This window comes from Rhinolophus ferrumequinum, chromosome 15 (genome assembly GCF_004115265.2).
Source record: "Rhinolophus ferrumequinum isolate MPI-CBG mRhiFer1 chromosome 15, mRhiFer1_v1.p, whole genome shotgun sequence".
Classification (NCBI taxonomy): Eukaryota; Metazoa; Chordata; class Mammalia; order Chiroptera; family Rhinolophidae; genus Rhinolophus; species Rhinolophus ferrumequinum.
Window position 1 is genome coordinate 37308222 of NC_046298.1, and position 20522 is coordinate 37328743.

The window sequence follows — 20522 nt, forward strand, 5'->3', positions numbered from 1 at the left end:
GACGTGCTGACCACTGGACTGAGCAGCTTCAAGTGAGGCTTCTGTATGTAGCAGGATAACATTGTAACATATCAGTTAAAGATTTCTCCATCAGGAATATTCTGTGACCAAGTAAACCCACTCCATACAGGAGACCACCAGAAGTTATCCATCACCTAATGAAGGATTATCACAGCAAGAAACAGGATAAAAGTTCAGATCCTAGGAATGTGTATTTCAAAATCAAGTTTCAGAGGCAAATCATGCAAACTTAAGAGAATACGAACTCTGGAAGAATCTACATTCCCATAAAAGGTAGAGTGGTGCAGAGAAAAAAATAGAAGGTATGGGGTCAGATATTGTAGGATCTTGAGATGGGATCAAGTGCTGTACCCACAGACTCCAAGCTAAGAGCCTGAAAGACTGATAGAAACATGCTCCCCCTGCAGAACTGGGGATCAAAGAGAGGATCTCTCCGTCCACAGTTTTACAGATTTCCTAAGTAACAGTTACAGAAGATCCAACCCACCTCCCTGTTACACATACCCCTGCAGTGTGTAACAAAATCAGAACAGAAGATGGCTAAGGGATCTGAACAGGCAGACAGGGCTGGAGACAGCTCCATGAAGTTTCTGGGGCACAAGATGGAATGGAAGAACAGCCAGTGTTTTCCTATCTCCTGGTTAGGTTCTAACTACAGCAAATGGGGACAGAACTGGGATAGATCCAGGAATCAGGACCACAAAGGCCTCAGCTCTCATTTATATGAACTAAGAACTGAGCATTCAATGGAATTAAGGGCAGAAAGAGAGACCAAGGAGGAAAGAGAACCCTTTGAAACAGCCTGCCCCATGCTCCTCAAAGTCAAGGAACTGAGTAAGTCACAGGCGCCAGATAACAGTGTTGGGCTCATGATAAAGATTTTGCCTCTGTCTCTGTTGAAGCTGCAGCACCAGTGGAGGGTGACAGGATAAATGCTACATGTTGAAGGACAGAAGGATAAGATAGGGAGAAGAAAACTTTCCTTTGAGAGTTCACAAGAAACAAACATGTTTTCCCTTAGAACTCTCCCACTTTGGGAGTTTCCCAAACACAATGAATGGTGTGGCTTCCTCTCTCCCTTTCTGAGCTCTTACCTGTTTTCACAACTCTGATACAAGGTGTGATCAAAAAATAAGGTCAATGTTTAAATAAAAACATTATAGTATTATAAAAGACACATTGCCATTAATCCCCCTCAAAATACTCCCCCTCACTTTGAACACACTTATCCCATCGTTCTTGCCATTTTCTGAAGCAGTTCTGGAAGTCCTTTTTTGTGAGTGTCTTTAGTTGTGCTGTCATGGCTGCCTCAATGTCCTGAATCGATTCAAAATGTTTACCTTTCATGGTCATTTTGACTTTGGGAAAGAGCCAGAAGTCGCACCGTGCCAGATCCAGTGAATAAGGTGGATGAGGACACAATGTAATGCTTTTACTTGACAGAAATTGCTGTACCGGAAGTGATGTTGTGACACAGCGCCTTTCCATTGTGATAAAAAATATAACGGTGACTGCTGCTGCCGAGTGCCATCCAACAGAAAGGCAGGGATCTTCAATAACTTCAAGCCTTAGTAACAGTGTGTGACAAGTTTCTACTTGTTCGGTGCAGTCATTCAGGTGTAAGCTATGGTTGAGAGAAGGTGTGTTTTAAAGTGCGCCAAAAATCATCCTCCATTATGGCAATGCTCTGTGTCACGTATCACTTCTGGTATACAGTAATTTATGTCAAATAAAAACATTATGGTGTGTCCTCATCCACCTTATTCACCGGATCTGGCACTGGGAGACTTCTGGCTCTTCCACAAAGTCAAAATGATTCAGGACACCGAGGCAGCCATGACAGCGCAACTAAAGACACTCACAAAAGAGGACTTCCAGAACTGCTTCAGAAAAATGATGGGATAGTGTATTCAAAGCGAGGGGGAGTATTCTGAGGGGAATTAATGACAATGTGTCTTTTGCTATAATAAATTTTTTTTATTTAAATATTCACCATATTGTTTGATTATACCTCGTACATTCCAACTGATTTGGGAGTTTTGGTATTTTTCACCTCACTCTTCACAGTCCAGGGCTCTTCACCTTCCACCAAAATGGAGATAATAATCAGATAGACAGACATTCCTAATCTTAAGAAAGGCACGTGAAGTGCTGTGGCTTTTCCAGAATCCCAGCTGTTTCTTCAGCTGAGAAAGGAGGACATTCCAGATGGGTCTAGAAAAGTATTTCACAAATCCACCTATTACTTGCCTCCTTCTGTGTATAGGGACCAGTGTAACCTGCAGATACCCAGCTCTCTTCCAGACAGTACTGAATCAGAAGCACAGGGATAGAAACCAGAACACTGGGTATTTTCAAATATACCATAGGGATTTATAAATACTTAAGCTCTGGAACATCCCCAATGTATCATGAAATGGGCGATCATTTGAAGAAAAAGAAAGTTTAAAGTCCTGATGCCAGATAATGATTAAGCTATTCATTTCTGAGTAAACAGGGTTTTGATCTCAGTCAAGTGAACTCTAGATTTTGACTCAAGTCAAACCGCACGGGCTCCCAGGAGGCATACAAGGAAAAAGGTAACAATATCCAGGGCAGATCCCAACTACTGGAGAGAAGTTATCCTCACCCAGGGAGAGCAGGTTCCTGTAGTTCTCCGACATCACGTCCATGTACAGTTTCCGCTGAGCTGGGTCCAGGCATTCCCACTCCTCCTGAGAGAATTCTATGAACACATCCTTGAATGTCAACCGTCCCTGAAATGAAAAACACAGTTCACCAAAGGAGCCATGAAGAGAGTTCTTAACTTCACACAATATGAAGAGAGTGGCGTTAAGAATTAATGTGATTGAAGTGTGTTTTCTGATAGATCCACATAAAGGAATTTGGAGCAAGTTGTGTATCTCTAATTTTAATTTCCCATGATTTTCCATAAGAAATTATGATATCCTTCAAATCAATGTGGGTATCTCACTTTTGTGCATAATACATGAAATATATAAATAAAAATTCAATACCCAGTTATCTATACAGAAGTGTTAGATGTTATGTTCTACACACTGAGTGATATTCAATGTCTAGATGAGCTACAGCATGACTGGTATCTTCAGAGATGACAAAGTTCAGTGCCATTAAGGAAAGGTCAGAAAAATTTGAGTTCACAAGAAACAAACATCTGTTTTCCCTTAGAACTCTCCCAAAATGGAAGAGTTTCTCAAACACTAGTAATGGCGTGGCTTCCTCTCTCCCTTTCTGAGCTCTTACCTGTATTCACACGTTTGATACATTCCAACTGATTTGGGTCTTTTGCTATTTTTCACCTCACCCTTCACAATCCAGGGCTCTCTGCCTTCCTCCAAAATGGACATAATAATCAGATCAGACAGAAAAGTCAAATTGTGATGATGACAGCAACAGCAATGACTAAAATTTTTGAATGTGCTAAATGCTAAGCATTGTCCTATGTGCTGAGCATTGTTCTCTCATATATTAATTTATCAACATGATAGTTCATTAGAGGAAGATGTGGTCCCATCTTACTGAGGAGACAACTATGTCACAGATACTGTAAGAAATTCACCTCAGATGAAACAGCTAAGAAATGGCACAGCAAACACCTGAACTCAGATGGAAAAGCTTTAGAATAGAATGTAAAGAATCAAACAATGAAGTAACAGACATACCATTAAAAGTGTATTGGCAGATGGTTTTCTGAGAGACCAGAATGAAGTTCAAGGTTAACAATATGCAATAGTAAAAAAGGTCATTATATGCACACAAGCATACACGTGCACATATATTACTATTACTATTTAAATAATTCATGTGACTGTGTAGAAAAATTTAAGGCCATAGAATATATTTATCACTTCAACTGTTAAAAAAATATAAAACTTATCTATGAAATGATGAGCTCTTTTATAATATCGATGGACTTCAATATCCATGCACTCATGCACACACATACAAACACACAAATTAACTGAAATGAGGAGTTGTGTCTCGATGACAATTTCTGGATTTTTTTTTTAATCAGTTTTATTCATGTGTATTTCAGCATCTTAAGGACAATGAAAATGTATCAGTTGTACTTAATTTAGTTTGCCAACATTATTCTATAGTAGGATAGTAAAAAAAAATAGTACAACATGTACAAAAAATAAAATTCTTTAACTCCAGTCTCTATAAAATACCTACATTCAAAAATATTAACTTTATCCATTTAAATTTAGATATGTAAGCAAAACAAAAACCAGAGTTTATTCCCTTATTCCATTCATAAAACAATGATTCAAGATTTAAAAAGTGATGAGTATTATGCATTAATTTAACAAATTAAACTTTAAGAACTCATCACACTAGTATATACATGAAAAAATTCTTAATTAAAAATCATGAAAATATAGATGATGTAATGCAGAATTGTACACCTGAAATCTATGTAATTTTACTAACAATTGTCACCCCAATAAATTTTAAAAAAAAATCATGACAAAAAGGAAATTGGGGGAAAAGACTGTCATTAAGGAAGATCATTTCACAAGAATCATGATCAGCAGCAAATACTGGATGCATTTCTTCTGCAATAACAGTGGAGAACAGGGGGCTGGACGTGGCTCCTGCCATGCACCACTGTACAGTATGCCTGAGCAGGGACCAGTAGAAGGAAAAGGAGAAAAAAATCGAGAGAGAGAGAGAGACAGAGAGAGAGAGAGAGACTCCCAAAGAGCTGGAACTGTTAAAATTCACAAATCTAAGGACAGAGATAGGCTAAAAATAAAAGGAGGGGAAAAGATATTCCATTCAAACGGGACCTTAAAGACAGCAGGGGTGGCGATATTGTATCAGACGAAACAAACTGCAAGACAAAAACTGTGACAAGAGACCAAGGACCTTATAATAAGAGGGTCCATTCACCAGGAACATATAACAACTATAAATATATATGCCTCTAAAATTAGCACTCTCAAATATACGAGGCAAACATTGAGAGAAATGAAGGGAGAAAGAGGCATCAGCACGGTAATAGCATGAGACTCCAGAAGTACAGTTTTATTTATGGATACAACAACCAAACAGGAGATCAAGAAGGATACAGAGGACTTGAACAACAGTATAGACGAATCGGACCTAACACATACACAGAATACTCCACCCAACAACAGCAGAAAACACATTCTTCTCAATGGAATATTCTCTATTATAGACCATATATTAAGCCACAAAACAAATCTTAACAAAGTTTTAAAAATTGAAACCATAAAAAGTATCTTCTCTAACCACAACGAAACAAAACTAGAAACAAATGGCAGAAGGAAAACAGAGAAAGTCCACAAAATGTGGAAATTAAAAAACTCATTTTTAAACAATTAGTAGGTCAAAAAAGAAATCACAAGGAAATTTTTATAATGTCTGGATATAACTGAAAATACAAAGCATCAAGATGTATGGGATTCAGTGAAAGCAGCACTAAGACGAACATTTACTGTGGTATATGCTTAACATTTAAAAAAAGCAAAGAGCTCAAATAAGAAATATATTTTACACCTGAAAGAAGTTGAAAAATTAGAAAAAACTAAACCCAAATTTGCCTGAAGGAAAGAATAAGAAAAATCAGAACAGAGATAAATGAAATAGAAAATTAAAAAATGAAAAAAATCAACAAACCAAGAGTTGGGTTTTTGAAAAATTAACAAATTGACAAACCCTTAGGTAGACTAAGAACATGAGACAATTCCATAACTAAAACCAGAAATGTAAGAGGGGAACTGAAGGAAGGCCCAGATTGAGTGTGAAGAAACAAGTGTCAGGCAGAATACTTCAGGCCAGAAGATCAGCAAGTCAAAGAAGGGCATTTCAGGAAGGACAGACACAACTATCAACCAAGAATATGACTACCTGAGAAAGAGCCATTCCTGACCCCTCTTTCTTTCCTCTGCCTCCTCTTCTGGGCTTCTTCCTCAGGCAAGAGTCTTTAGAAGTCAATCTGGAAAGTTAAAAATATACTGTTTACCAACCACACAGTGGGGAGACCCATAGGGGAGACCTCGGCACATGGAAAATATAATGTCTGCTGCCCCTGCTACAGGGTAGATTCAGGAACAGTAAACTCCTAGTTAAGACCAACAAGTGAGTTTTGCACCTCTTTCTTCAGATCAGGCTCCCCTCCTGGTGGGGCCCTCACATACACTGCAGCTGTGGGGACCTCGGCTGACTCCACACTCCCCTTCAGGTCACCCCCTCCCAAACCCCATGCAGAGCCAAGCCGCACTCACCCTCACTCCAGATCTCAGCCCTCAGAAATGGAGGACCCAGAGCCTTGCTACTCAGTGATGGATACAGATTAGAATCACCTGAAGCACCTTGAACATTATTGAGGCTGGACCCACCCCAATATTTGAATGAGACTTTCTGGTCAAGAGGCAAGAGATGTCACTGCAAAATGCCTCAGCAATCTAATGTGAAGCAGGATTCAGGACCACCTCCCACCTGCTTGTTCCTTTCCGCTTTCACTGAGGCATAATCGACAAATACAAGTTGTGTATATTTAGGGAGTACAACGTGGTCACTTGAAATACTTATACCCTGTGAAATAATTATCACAATGAATTTAATTAACACGTCCATCAACTCACAATTACCATTTTTTTCTGTGTGGTCAGAACACTTCAGATTTCTCTCTCAGCAAATTTCAAGCATATAACACAGTATGATTAACCATAGCCACTATGCTGTACTTTAGATAACTAGAACTTATTCATTTTACAACTGAAAGCTTGTACCCTTTGACCACCATCTCCCCATTTTTACCACCTTCCAGCCCCTGGTCAACACCACTCTTCTCTCCGGTTTTGAGTTTGACTTTCCTAGATTCCACATATAGCAAGATCATACAATATTTGTCTTTCTCTGTCTGGCTTACTTCACTTAACAAAATATTCTCCAGGTTCATCCATGTTGCAGTAAATGGCAGGATTTCCTTCATTTTTATGAATGAATAATATTTCATCATAAATAGATAAATATACCTCGTTTCTTTTACCCATTCATGTGTTAAAGTCATTTAGGTTTTTTCCACATCTTGGCTGTTGTAAATAATGCAGTAATGCTTGGGGAGTGCAGATATCTCTTCAAAATATGTTTTCATTTCCTTTTGGTTTATACCCAGACGTGGATCCCCCCCGTTTCTTTACTATTATGTGTTTCCCTCTGTCCTTTTCTATATCTTTTTTTTGTTGTTATTCTGCTCACGTTGTCCCCCTCTCCTGTCCTGTTTCCCCTTCTCTATTCCTTCTCTCACATCTGACCTGCCCCACTCAGTAACTTCTACCCCCTTGTTGCTTTCTCCCCAACTTTTCTGATTGTCCCCAATCTTGCTGTGTATCACCACTTTCTTCCCCCATCTTGGCTCCCTCTCTATTGTTATATTCCTTCTTCTCTGTCACACTCCCTTCCTCCCCACTCTATGGCATCCTCAGGTGCCTACGGTGTTTCCCCAAAAATAAGACCTAGCTGGACCATCAGCTCTAATGCGTCTTTTGGAACAAAAATTTATGTAAGACCCGGTACGTATATATTATATTATATTATATTATATTATATTATACCCCGTCTTATATTAAAATAAGACCAGGTCTTATATTAATTTTTGCTCCAAAAGACGCATTAGAGCTGATGGTCCAGCTAGGTCTTATTTTTGGGGAATCTCGGTAGATTTCCTTCCTGCCATTTCTTCCTGTTCCTCTGGTGACCCTTTCTTCTACTTTCAGTCATAGGTACCACGTGGCTCTATGGTCCATAAATCCAACTGTTTTATCCTGTTGCCCCACTCTGACGTGCCTCACCATTGTTGCCCCTGCTCCTACCTAACCTACCAAAGGCCCCTCTCCTATTTGCTCACCTTTATCTTCTTGGAGATCCTGCTTTTCTCCCCCTGCTACTTTCACAGCTTATTCTCTTCCACTCTTACTGTCTCTTTGCAAGTCCCTCACTCATTCTCTACATTGCCATCTGTTCTCCCTCATTCTTCTCTTCTCAGTTTTCCTATTGCTTTCTCAGTCGCTGTTTTCTAACCCCTTGGCCCCGCACATTCAGGAGTGGGATGGAGTAAGATGCCTGTAAGCTTTTACCTTGAAACTGTTAAAGCTACTAACTTGAAATAGGCAGGAAACAATGCTGCTGCACAAGACAGAAAGACACTCGAGCCTCCACGAAAAGCACATTTTCCACAGGGATGGAGTTTGGGATGGAAGAACACGGGGTGCCACGAATCAGGCCCGGGTCACCTCCCCCAAAGAAGTGTCAGGGAAAGGATGACCATGAAGGGAAGGACTGGGAACAGAAGGACCCGGCCTGAGGACGCGTGCAGATGGGGCAGGGAGAGTGTCTCAGGAGAGGGGTGGAGTCTCCAGAATCCCAGAACCAGGAAGAGGATGCGGTCTCTGCCGGGGCGGGGTGACCGGTGCAGCCCAGAGGGGCCTAGAGGGCGAGGTGGGAGGCCGCGAATCCACCTCGCCTATGGATTTTAACGCCGCAGGAGGAGCAGAAAGGTCGGCAAACGGACTTAAGGAAGAAAACGAGTCGAAACGCGGTGTCTACTTGGACCAAAGACAGAAAAGCCGAGGGCAGGGAGCAGCCTCAGAGCCATTTTAAACCCAAAGGGAAGCGCCCCGGGCCTGTCATAGCGACGTCAGACGTTTACTTGGGGGAGAGGGGCGGATGTGGGATTTCCAGGTCCGCGGAGACCTCAGACGCCAGCACTGAGATGGGGGACGCGAGACGCAGGTTTAAAACAGAAAGACGGACACTTACTTCCCACACCGCGACCTCCGGTCTGCGTTCTCCGCTTCCGGGTCTGTTGGGAACGGCCCGCGCGGAGGGAAGAGGCGGGGCGGCTTGGGGGTGGGGCCTACACGGAGCGCGACCTGTAGGGGACGGGGCGTGGGGAGAGGTCCGTCCTGCGCAAGGCGCCGCGCGGGGGCAGAAAGACGCGGTCGGTGCGGCCGGGCGGGGCGGCGCGGGGCGGGGGCGGGGGCGGGGCCGGGACCAGGCGGTTCCTCCACCTATCTCACAAGGTGTTTTTTCCGGGTTTGGGAATCCTGTACTGTCTTACCCGTCTGGTTGCTTTCTGCCTATTGAAAATTACTAGCTCTAACAGTTTTAAGCTATAGACTTACAGTTCTGTGGTCACTTATGTTGGCAACTAAGATGTTCTACTCAGACGATGTGAACGGTTTTAATGAAAAGCTATATATGCCCGGCGGGTTGCACGTAACTCCTGCGGATGAGGCGGAAGCAACTCAGCGGGAATTGGGATCTGCAGTGAGTGGGCGGATGTGGGTCGGTGGTTGGATCCAGGAAAATTTCTGCTATTAGAATTAATTTGTACAGTTTAATTAAACAAGTGGAGTTTGTGTAGGGATTACAAACTAGAATGTGAAATAGAAAACTCTTGCTGGGTAGCATAGACCGTGTCACACTGACACCCAACAAAACAGCATTTCTATTAATATTTTTATCCCAATTCACTCCTGAAGCCAAGACTCAGCACTGCTCAGTACCAGAGGCTTTCATGGGAACACGACCTGGGGTATGAGGCGTGGAGGACTACGGCCATGTGGTTATCTAGGTCACTAAACATTGCTTTAAAAAAGAAATAACTTTTTGAAAATTGTTGTAAATTGCATTGTTTACTTATAATTCTTATTCTGTTTCACACTTGAGATAAATTACCTTCAAATACATGTCAGACATACTTGTTCACATTTAAGTCAATAGTATCTAAATTTAATGTAATTTCTAATTATCTGTTCATTCTGAGAGTAATTAGAAAGTTTATTTTAAAACTAATGTATTTAGCTCTTTGTTTTCTATTTCTGAATGTTCTGTCAGGTGTGGATAACAAACTGTAAAATATATGGATTTTTAGAAGACGTTGGGATCTATTTTTACCTAAACAATCATCAATTTTGCAGTATTTCTCTGGGCATTTAGTAGGGAGTTATATTGTCTTTAATAGGAACCCTAAAGAAAGTAAAAGTAGGTGATCAAATAACCAGTAACTTCATTTCTACCCTCAATATTTTTATGCCAGTATCCCTTAGTTGATATCAACTATAAAGTATGTTTACTCACATTCTGACATTTGGAAGTTTTCATCCATTAGAGAAATCACAATCAATTGAACTATTATGTTTAGACGGGAAAATTAATATATTTAACATATGTTCAGGTAAAAATGAGAAGTATGTCCTGACATCACCCAAAGATACAAGAAGATATATTAGTACATTTTTTAAAATATGTAGTGAATGGGATAGATTTGGGGGATCTTTAGAAGGTAGATTATTGTTTTATGCAGTATTGTTAACTAGCCATTTTGGTAAGAAAGAAGTTTCAGCATGGACTTCCGTGATTCCAAGCAAGGAAATGAGTTGATAGTGCAACTTTCCATTGAACACAGAACAGTAGAGGAGAAGCTGATTATAGACAAAAGTTATCAATCTATTTTGTTATGAGGAGTTTTGTTGCCTGTACAATTTTCAAAGCAGCAAAATGGGCATATTCACAAGAAAAATATTCCGAAAGATGTACCTCCAGTCACAGGAATATTTTGATATATGTTTCTTTGTAATATAATTATGAAACATGCAAATTATTAATGGTTCAAAAGTGTGTAAACACAGGAACTAGTTTCACCTGTGTATATATTTTAAATAAATAAAGAATATCCATTTTTGAACACAGATGGAACAACTGAAATATTTACCACTGTTAAACCCCGTAGTAAGGAGAGATTTTATTCAAAAAGGTTATTACAGTAGAGAAAATGTTCAACCACAAAATCTGCAAATGTTGCAAAAGTCAGAGAAAAGAGCTTTTCTTTTCTACTGGGAGTAAACAGCTTAGAAAAATCCTTATATGTGGGAGTAGAGGAACCTGTGGTGTGACCTATTTGTTTATCAGGGAATGTTTTACTCTTAAGTCACCTACCCTTGGGAGCAGATGTAGCAGCAGGGTTGTTCTGAGTTACAGTGGTCAAGAGTGTTACTACATTCAGGGCCTTGGGAGTGGGAGGTTCATGTAAAGTTTGATTAAGCCATGTTACCAAGTATTATTCCCTTTGATCAGTCAAGACAAACAATTTGGTAATCAAAAGGATGGGAATTTGGAAGGTCTGCATCTGGCTTTTTTTTAGGTAAACAAAGGGCCTGTCACAAGTCTTAAAGAAATTAATGGGGAAGAGTAGTTCTTGATGGACACCTGGGTTGCTTCTTCCTTTTGGTTATTGTGAATAATGTTGCTATGAACATGGGTGTACAAGTGTCTCTTTGAGTCTCTGTTTTTAGTTCTTTGGAGTATACACCCAGAAGTGATATTTTTGATATGTTAATTCTAGTTTAACTTTTTGAGGACCCGCCATGCTATTTTCCATATTAGCTGCACAATTTTACATTCCAACCAACAGTGAACAAGGTTTACAATTTCTTTGTAAACACTCGTTTTCTGATTTTTTAATAGTAGCCATCCTAATGTGTGTGTGAGGTGGTATCTCATTGTAGGATGTTTTTAAAGAGTTCAGAGGACAGCTAGGAAATATGACAAGTAAAATAAAATCCAACCAGGTATTGTGATATTGAGAGGCTGAAATATTCTGTAGTAAGTGAACATCTCAGTTAGCTTGAGAGAAGACAGGAGTCAGTGTGCACTCCCATGTCCTCTACTTGAGGAAATATATGTATGGTAGCACCATCACCATTTCCAGGACAGCAGAGGATGAGGGTGGGGGTGAATGACCAGAGTCTTTTTGTTTATGTGGATTTTTCCTTAGGAAAAATACAAAAGATCAAAACAATAGAATCAAAAAGGGGGGAAATGGACAATTCCTCAATCACATAGATAGGTTAGAATATTAGCCCTATTTGTGATTGTTAGATTTAAGGATCAAAAAAAAAATTTTTTTTTTTAAAGATTTTATTGGGGAAGGAGAACCAGGACTGTATTGGGGAACAGTGTGTACTTCCAGGCCTTTTTTCCAAGTCAAGTTGTTGTCCTTTCAATCTTAGTTGTGGAGGGTGCCGTTCAGCTTCAAGTTGTTGTCCTTTCAGTCTTAGTTGTGGAGGGCGCAGCTCAGCGCCAGGTCCAGTTGCCATTGCTAGTTACAGGGAGTCGAACCAGCAACCCTGTGGTTGCACTCCAACCAACTGAGCCATCCAGGAGCTCAGTGGCAGCTCATCTCAAGGTGCTGTGTTCAATCTTAGTTGCAGAGGGCGCTGCCCATCATCCCTTGCGGCACTCAAGGAGTTGAACTGGCAACCTTGTGGTTGAGAGCCCACTGGCCCATGTGGGAATCGAACCGGCAGCCTTCGGAGTTAGGAGCACGAAGCCCCAACCACTTGAGCCACCAGGCCGGCCCAAGGATCCAAAAAATTTTAATGAGTTTTAAAAGATGGACAATATATTCAACCCTGTGTCAAAAACATATATAGAAAGGACATTTGTTCAGCACCACGTGGTAGACCACAAAATTTCAAAAACTGCAAAATATTTTGTAACAAGACAATTTATCATCCATCAAATACTCATAATTGGAAAACTGTACATTCAGAAATTTTAAAATAGTGAAAACCTGAAAGACAATTACTGTTGGTTTTCATAACTAGAATTTATGTATATGAAAAGATAAAAAAAACTCTTGTATCAAACTTGTGGCATTTATTTAATGAAAAAGTATTCAGAATTAAAAAGATAGCTGCAAATTCAAATATTAGAAGTTTGCTGGACAGTCCAAGTCCTACAGATCCAATTCAAGAATTAAAAAAATATAGTGTAAATCCAACAAAAGGCACAAATGAAAATTATATTTAACATAATGAAAAGTAGAATAAAACTAATGTCTTATTGAAATGGATATAGTAGCCAAACCTTTTGAAATACTGATTTTAAAATGTGCAAAGACACATTTGAATACTAATAATAGTAGATAAGACTATTGAAAGAGATTTCAAACCCTATAGAGATTATTATGAACATCTTTATCTTATTTAATTTTAAATTGAGAAGAAAATAATTTCCACAAATACAGGTTATTAAAACTTAATTAAAAGAATTAGAAATCAGAAAAACATACATACGTTGAAAACTGAAATATTCACTGACACTCTCTGATTCAGGAAACTTCCCCACTTTTTCAAGTTATTGGCAGTTCTTCTCATTTACAGACTTTTTTCAATACAGAAGAAAAGATTAAAATATCTAATATTGCTAGTATTGCTAATATTAAGACATAAAAAGAAAGCGGTTTGACTCCTGAAGTTTGGTGCACAATGAATCATTAAAATATATAACATGACTGAGTAGGTTTTATTCCTGTAATGCCTGATATTTTAACCTATAATGCCTGTGGTGTTATACACCCTGCTGTGGTGTGATGAGAGCCTCTATCTCCATTATGCTAATAGCTTCAGCAAAGTACCTGAAACATTTCAACACTCCGTTATATTTAAAATAGAAATCTATGCTCAGCACTCAGGAGGAAAGTTAATCTGATCTATAGTATCCATCAACAATGAATATAGACCTTTAAATTGATGGTCAAAAGTTAGGAGCATTTCTGTTAAGGTCAGGAATAAATTGAGAATTGATCTCTGTATACCACCACTTCTACTCAGGAATTTGTAGCCAGTCAGTCAGAAGTACTGGTAGGCCCAGGACTGAGGACTAACATCTAAAGTTGGGGCAGTGTTGTGGGACTGAGTCCTTAATCTTTGGGATCTGGACAAATTTCCGAATAGTTGGTTTCAGAATTGAACTGAATTATAGGACACCCAGTTGGTATCCAGAGAACTGGAGAATTGGTTGGTGTGGGGAAAACCCGTACATAGTTGGTGTCAGAAGTGTGAGTGAAACAGCTCACCCTATCTCTGATCATTAAAAACAATCTTACATGTGTTGGTAACTAAATATAGATGAAAAGAGGGAGGCAGAAAGATATGGCTGCGCAGTGGTTCTGAGGGATTTTTTTTACAGTTTGTTCATGTATTTATTTTTGACATGTGGAGCAACCAATGGACCCCCTAGACTTGGTGCTGCTAGGAATTCTTCAAACAAGTTGTAACAACAACAAAAACCCCCACTAATTCACTTACAATCTCTCTCCACAGCATCCTTTTGCTTGCCTCACATCCCCACACATTATTAAGCACAGTATTAGTAAACATACATTATTATAAAGATCAAGACTTAAGGAATACAGTCTGAACTCTCAATTGTGATTTCATGCCTGTAGTTATATAATAACCAGTACATAGATCAACTTTCTAATTATGAGGTATCATTTATTTATCACATTTATTATGTCACAATACTGTTTAAAGACAGTAGGAAGAAGTGGGTGAATATTCTCTACATCAATCTGAGCGGTAGAATTTATAAGGGGGCCGTTGTATCAGGAGTCTGGGTAAGTGAACATATTGGCCAAAGGAACTCTTCTGTGAATGAACCTGCTCCAGTGCCAAAGCCATGTAGGAAGATGGAAGATTCCTGAAGCTTGAGCTGAGCTAGTAAAGAGAGATGGGGTCCTAGACCTGCACGAATTCCTGATGGCTTCTAATGCAATGTAGGGTAATCCTCACTCATGGTGATTATCATATTTAGTCCAGTGATTGAGAAACCTGATTTTTAATGTGTAAGGAACGTAGGTCCAGAGTCAATCTCCTGCTCAGCCTACTGGACAGGAATCAGAGACATGCTTCTCAGGATTCTAGAGGTGCACCTGTAATACCTCCATGCTTGTAATAAACAGTAGGATGAATCCATAGGAATCATCTGACCCTGTGCAGAAACAATGAATCTAATAGCAGCTACTATAACAGAAATATCTTCTCTAACTCTGGGGGTATTTAGTGCTTAACATATTTAGTAATTGTGTCTCTACTGATTATGGAGAGACTTCCCACTTAGAGAAACAGGATTAAGAAAAATATAACTTTATAAGTTTCAGACAACTATTTAGTCTCAAAGATACCTTGTGATATTTCTGCTGCTTTTGAATATTATAATACCAATCCAAAAGACGTCTGTCATTTATACAATACACAAATTTTGCCTTAACATTCAATTTTGCATGTGTCTTATATTTTAATATCTTTCACACAAATCTTTCTTTCCTAATAATGTTATCTAATTTAGGTATTAATAAACAGATGTGTATATGATCTGAATTTAGTAATAATTTTGTTTCTACCATACACTACTTCTGATTGTTTCCTGTCCCAGAGTCCTGTGACTCCTGCCATTGTACTTTTGCTCCTGCAATAAAGCAACTGAGTCTTTCTGTTGCCAGGCTAATATTGAGCCATTCTCATAGTCACTAAACCCAGCTTGTCCTGGGAAAGGTACCTGCAGTTTTATCCTGCAATCGGTGCATCTACGTTTTTTCAGATCTCTAGAGCTTTAGTCAAAGTTTACATTTGCCTCTAGAATAAGCCTTTGTAAATTAGTGGAACCGTCATTACCAACATTTTAAAATACAATACCACCAATCTAAATTGAAGTGGCCAGGTACAAAAAGAAAACTAAACTTAGATCCAGTTATATGAAGATCACAGCTAACTAGTATATTATGGATTAAATGATCTATCATTGTTATCAGCCCAGCCAGGTTCAAATTCCAGTCTGCTCCTAACTAGTGAGTGAATTTAGATGAAACCTTTAACTTCTCTGTGCCCATGTTTTCCTCATCTTTCCGAGACATGCAATAGTGCTGCCTCATGAATTTATGAGGAACAAAGAAACTACCACATGTGTGGCCTCCACAGCAGTGATTCATACTTTGAAAGTGTTCTTTAATGGGTATACATTCAACTCTTGGAAGCCTCTAAATGACAGAAAAACTTTAAGTCATTATTTCAAGTAGAAACTGTTAGTAAGTGGAGAGCGTTGGGTTTCAGCTGACATGATGCACGTGGTTTATGCCTCATATTTCCATGCAAGATCCTCTAACTCAGAAGACAAATACCCATTTGAGAAGTGAGCCATTGAGAACTGACAGGATGGCCAGGGATTTGGCAGTAGGAATGATCTTGTTACAGACTACATTCAGAATCCTGGGCCGTTTCTCTCTTTTTTGCCATTATCTCTTCGTTTACTTCACTGGGTGTAGGCTAAAGTCCACAAATTTGAAGTCAAGAACCTGATTGTGGCCAGCTCCTTGGTTCTGTTCTCTAGTGGAATCCACTATACAATGTCATCTTTTGGTGGGTTTCACGTTCTCGGTGATTTTGGATGCAGATTTTCCCCGTTTAGGGAGTGGGCGGAGCGGTGTCCATTGGCACCCCCTGCCTCCTGAGTGTTTTCCAGGCTATCACCATCAGACCCAGGAACTCCAGGTGGGCCGAGCTTAAAGTGAAAGCTCTCAAGTGCATTGTCCCTTCAATTTTCTTGTGCTGGGTCCTGCAAATGCTGGTAAATGTCATTGTTCCTATGTTCATGACTAGCAATTTGAGCAACAAAAACATCACAAACAGAAAAAGTTTCAGATGGTGTTTTACTGTTTGTCTGGACAAAGGCAGAGAATCATTACATGCAGCATTGCTATACTTACCTAAGGTTTCATGTTTGGGGCTCAAGCTCTGGGCTTCATGGTTTTCATCCTGCACAGGCACAAGCAGAGCATTCCACACATTCACAGGACCAGCATCTCCTCCAGGTCCTCCTCTGAGTCCAGAGCTACCAAACATCCTTCTCCTGGTGAGCACCTCCCAATGGTTCCTCTTGAACACCAATTCAGTAATCACTCTGTGTTTCCCATTGTCAGTCCCTTTCTGCTCCCGAAGACGTGACTCCAGTGTCTCCAGGGTCTGCTTTGCCTGGTTAAGAAATATAAAATCTCCTAATCTTAGGAGAAATGTGTAAATAGGGTGACAAACATGAATATAGAATTAGATGCAAGCAGAGACCTCATGGCTTCCATAAAATAAGTGGAATCTGTTCAAAGGACCTTTCTCACCACCCCCCACTCTTCTCTGGCCTGCACCTTTATCAGCCAGTCCCAATGCTGAGTTGTAGACATTCTAACATCTTTTCCTAGTTTCAGTTCTCTCTCTAATTTTCTAACCCTGGCTTCTGCCTCTAGCCGGGTGTCAGTGGCTGGCCAAACCGCCCATACGAGGGGACAGTTTACATCTGTGGCCATGTACTTTCCTTCCTCACCACAGTGTGTAATGAATACATCTTCAAACAAACACATAAAATCAGCTGGCATTTTCAGGATGTTCCTGTACTCACGTGGTGGTCCACACAAATCTTGCATATGGGCTACCCCTCCCTACATGGAAGTAGGTGGCCAACCAGGGATTTCCCCTGCAAATGCCTCTTTCCCAAGGCTGATCCCTTCAGACTTCTGGCTGGTTCACTGATTATTTTTATAAAATTTCCCAGAACCAAGAGACCAAAGAAAGGTTGATGACTCCACCATTACAGTAAATGTTAACTAAAGGAACTTACGTACTAGGCGTGTCTTGGGCAGTGGTAAGACGACATAGATATCTGCACCACATAGCAGACACTAAGGCGTTATATAGGTCTGGGCAAGACTGATGGAGTACTGGGGTGTGAGCCAAGCCAGATAAGTGTAAAACACCTACAGGCTTGCCTGGGGAAGGGGAAGGGCCTGTTTCAGAACCCAGCATGCCTGGAGCATGGGGGTCGAACAGTCTCTGTGGGGATTTACAGGAAGCAATCTCTGTTCTGTCCCAATTCTAGCTGGATCTAGCTCAAAAGTCTGGCAGCAGTCACACCATTGAACAATCTCTCTCCACAGCATCCTTTTGCTTGCCTCACATCCCCACACATTATTACACACAGTATTAGTAAACATACATTATTATAAAGATCAAGACTTAAGGAATACAGTCTGAACTCTCAATTGTGATTCCATGCCTGTAGTTATATAATAACCAGTACATAGATCAACTTTCTAATTATGAGGTATCATTTCTTTATCACATTTATTATATCACAATACTGTTTCAAGACCATGCTTGAGAAACTTCATAACTGTATTCATTATAGGTGTTAAATTTTGTGTAATTGCATAATTCAATATAAAATATTTATCTCCCAATCTAGTAGGAAGCCTTTGTGTTGGATTTACAATCAAGGAATTACCACCAAGTTAGGACATTAGTAAAAATGACTTATATCTTGGGACAATGAAAAGAAATAAAAGCTATGGCATGAAGGATTTTGACCTCAAGGAAGTATGGGATAATATGCATGAGTTTGAGAGTGGGTGGGGGTAGGAAGAAAGAAATTACAAAGAAATGCTTTTGACCCATAACAGAAATCTCACTTGTAGAAAAGATCAACAACATAATAAATCTTCAATTAATATTCCTCAAAAGGGGAGTGTTTCTGTAAGAAATAATACATACCAATATTTCATGCAGGACAATATTTATAAGGAATTTCTTAAAGCTGAAAAATAATTTAAACAGTGCTGGAAACAAGTTTATACAGTGTTTGGAAAAAAGAAATGGATTAAGTTTGCAGGCAACCAGGCTGACCAACAGAAATTACAAACTGAGGAGAAAATTAATGAATACAGTCAACCTGAGAAGTCTGTCAACAGTGGTTACTCAGTTTCTTCATTTCAAGGAATTCCTCCTGGTATCAAAAACTCTTGTAATAAATATAGTGTGATTTTAAAATATCCTTTGCTACCTGCGCAATACAAGAGAACACACACGAAAGAAAAATCTTACAAATGTAATGACTGGGAAGGCTCTTAGCAAAAGCGCACACCTTACGGATCACGAGAGAATGCATATTGGAGAAAAACTTTGTAAGTGTAATTAGTGTTGGCAAAACTTTTACCCTATTTGGAAACCTTACCAAGTATTAGAAATTACATACTGGAGAGAAAGCACACAAACGTAATTTGTGTGGCAAAGGTTTTATCCAAAGGTCAAACCTTAAAGTACATCAGAGATTTCATACAGGAGAAAAACATTTTACAAAAACCTAACGAATGTGATAAGGCTTTTGTCATATGTTCACACCTTTGTAGTTTTGAGAGAATTCATACTCGAGAGAAACCATACAAATGTAATCAAAATATCTGTAATTTGTGTTATACTTCAGAGAACCCCGAGACCGGATCACTGAGCATTTAACTGGAAGGTTTAGAAGAGGCCAATTCTTGCTTTCTTTGGGGGTGTTTTGGCAAATCTGAATGCGTACTTGGGAAGACCTCTCGGGACATTCCTGGATGCCGAATTTAGAGTTCTGACAACATCTTTGTGTGGCAGGCTGTGTGTGAGGCTTTGAGTTTATGTGGGGATGTTTGACATGTACCTGGGGATTACAGACAGGACCCAGAACTAACGTGTTCCTGACAGCACAAGAAACATCACTGGAGAGAACATCAGGCCCACTAGTTAGGGACTTGGCAATGAGAAGTGGGTCCTGGAAGAAGCTCTTTGGAGCTCAGTGGGGTGAGCCCACATCTTTGGGCTGGTCCACAAACCTCACTTCAGATGCTTTCTGAAGAGGCCGTGTAGAGCAGGATGACCCCATACCACATGTCTTGACTGGTGACCAGTCACATGTCTTGACTGGTGACCGACCTGTGAGAACAGGGCTCAAGACAGGTCTCTTCTTGGTCGTTTGGACAGGCATTGGCCTCGTGGGATGCTGTGGGAGAAGAAACCTCGTATTAGACAGGAGTCAGAATTATCAAACTGGATTCAGTGAAGGAATAACATACTCAACCCTATCATAGAAAACGTGGAAATAACAAGCAACTTACGACGAAGGGAAAATGGTAGACTGATATAGTATGGGAAAATAAATAAACACTAGATATTTCTCTACATTAGCAGAAAAAGAGAAACAACTCAATTTAAACAGACAACACATATAAAACTAAACTTCACAAAAAAACATGCAAATCATCATTGTACATTTGCAGAGATAACCACTTCAGAGGTGGTCAGGGGAAAGATTACAATTCCAATATGAATATTTTGCCTATTAGATATGATAATTCAAATTTTCCTTATATTGCGTGTTGTTAAAATCAAGGAAAAAAAAAACATTTCCCCCCCCATAATGTGGAGAGTGTAAATAGCAATTATCCTTTTGAAGGGCAATTTAGGAGTATTTACAAAAATTTAAGATGCCTTGTCTTGATACAGCATCATAGATGGCATCAGATGGCACCATAGATGCCACCACATGTGCACATAAATGCCTTCACCAGTATTTGCTGACCTACTTGCACAATAGCAAAAGAAACTGGAATGTGAAAAATACACAAACAAAATGACTCCTATAGGCCAGCCTGGGTTTTAACATAACCTCACCCACCTGAGGAGCACAGAAGTGAAACAAAACAGATGGAGAAGAGAGAGAGCAGGGATCAGGGGTAAGACTCATCCTCACAGAGGTGCCTGATTCTGGGAATTCCTTCCAGGTCCTCTGGTGCTTCTCTCGGGGCC

The 20522-nt window shown here is 39.8% G+C and overlaps 1 protein-coding gene and 1 pseudogene across 2 annotated transcripts in view; one reads left to right on the forward strand and one right to left on the reverse strand.

The window, feature by feature from the left end:
* The window catches only part of LOC117034924 (zinc finger protein 665), a 73324-nt gene that overhangs the window by 12817 nt on the left and 39985 nt on the right, over positions 1-20522 (reverse strand). The window contains exons 1-3 of one of the 2 annotated variants that reach the window (XM_033128401.1): positions 8833-8951; positions 5920-6007; positions 2651-2777 (exon numbers count right to left, since the gene is read on the reverse strand). The exons of the other annotated variant lie outside the window; for it this stretch is intronic. Coding sequence (XP_032984292.1) covers positions 2651-2777; positions 5920-5934 — 142 coding nt within the window. The 5' untranslated portion in view covers positions 5935-6007; positions 8833-8951. Of the gene's footprint in view, positions 1-2650; positions 2778-5919; positions 6008-8832; positions 8952-20522 lie in introns of those variants that run through there. 2 annotated transcript variants of the gene reach the window in all.
* On the forward strand, positions 15977-16935 carry LOC117034968 (vomeronasal type-1 receptor 4-like; annotated as a pseudogene).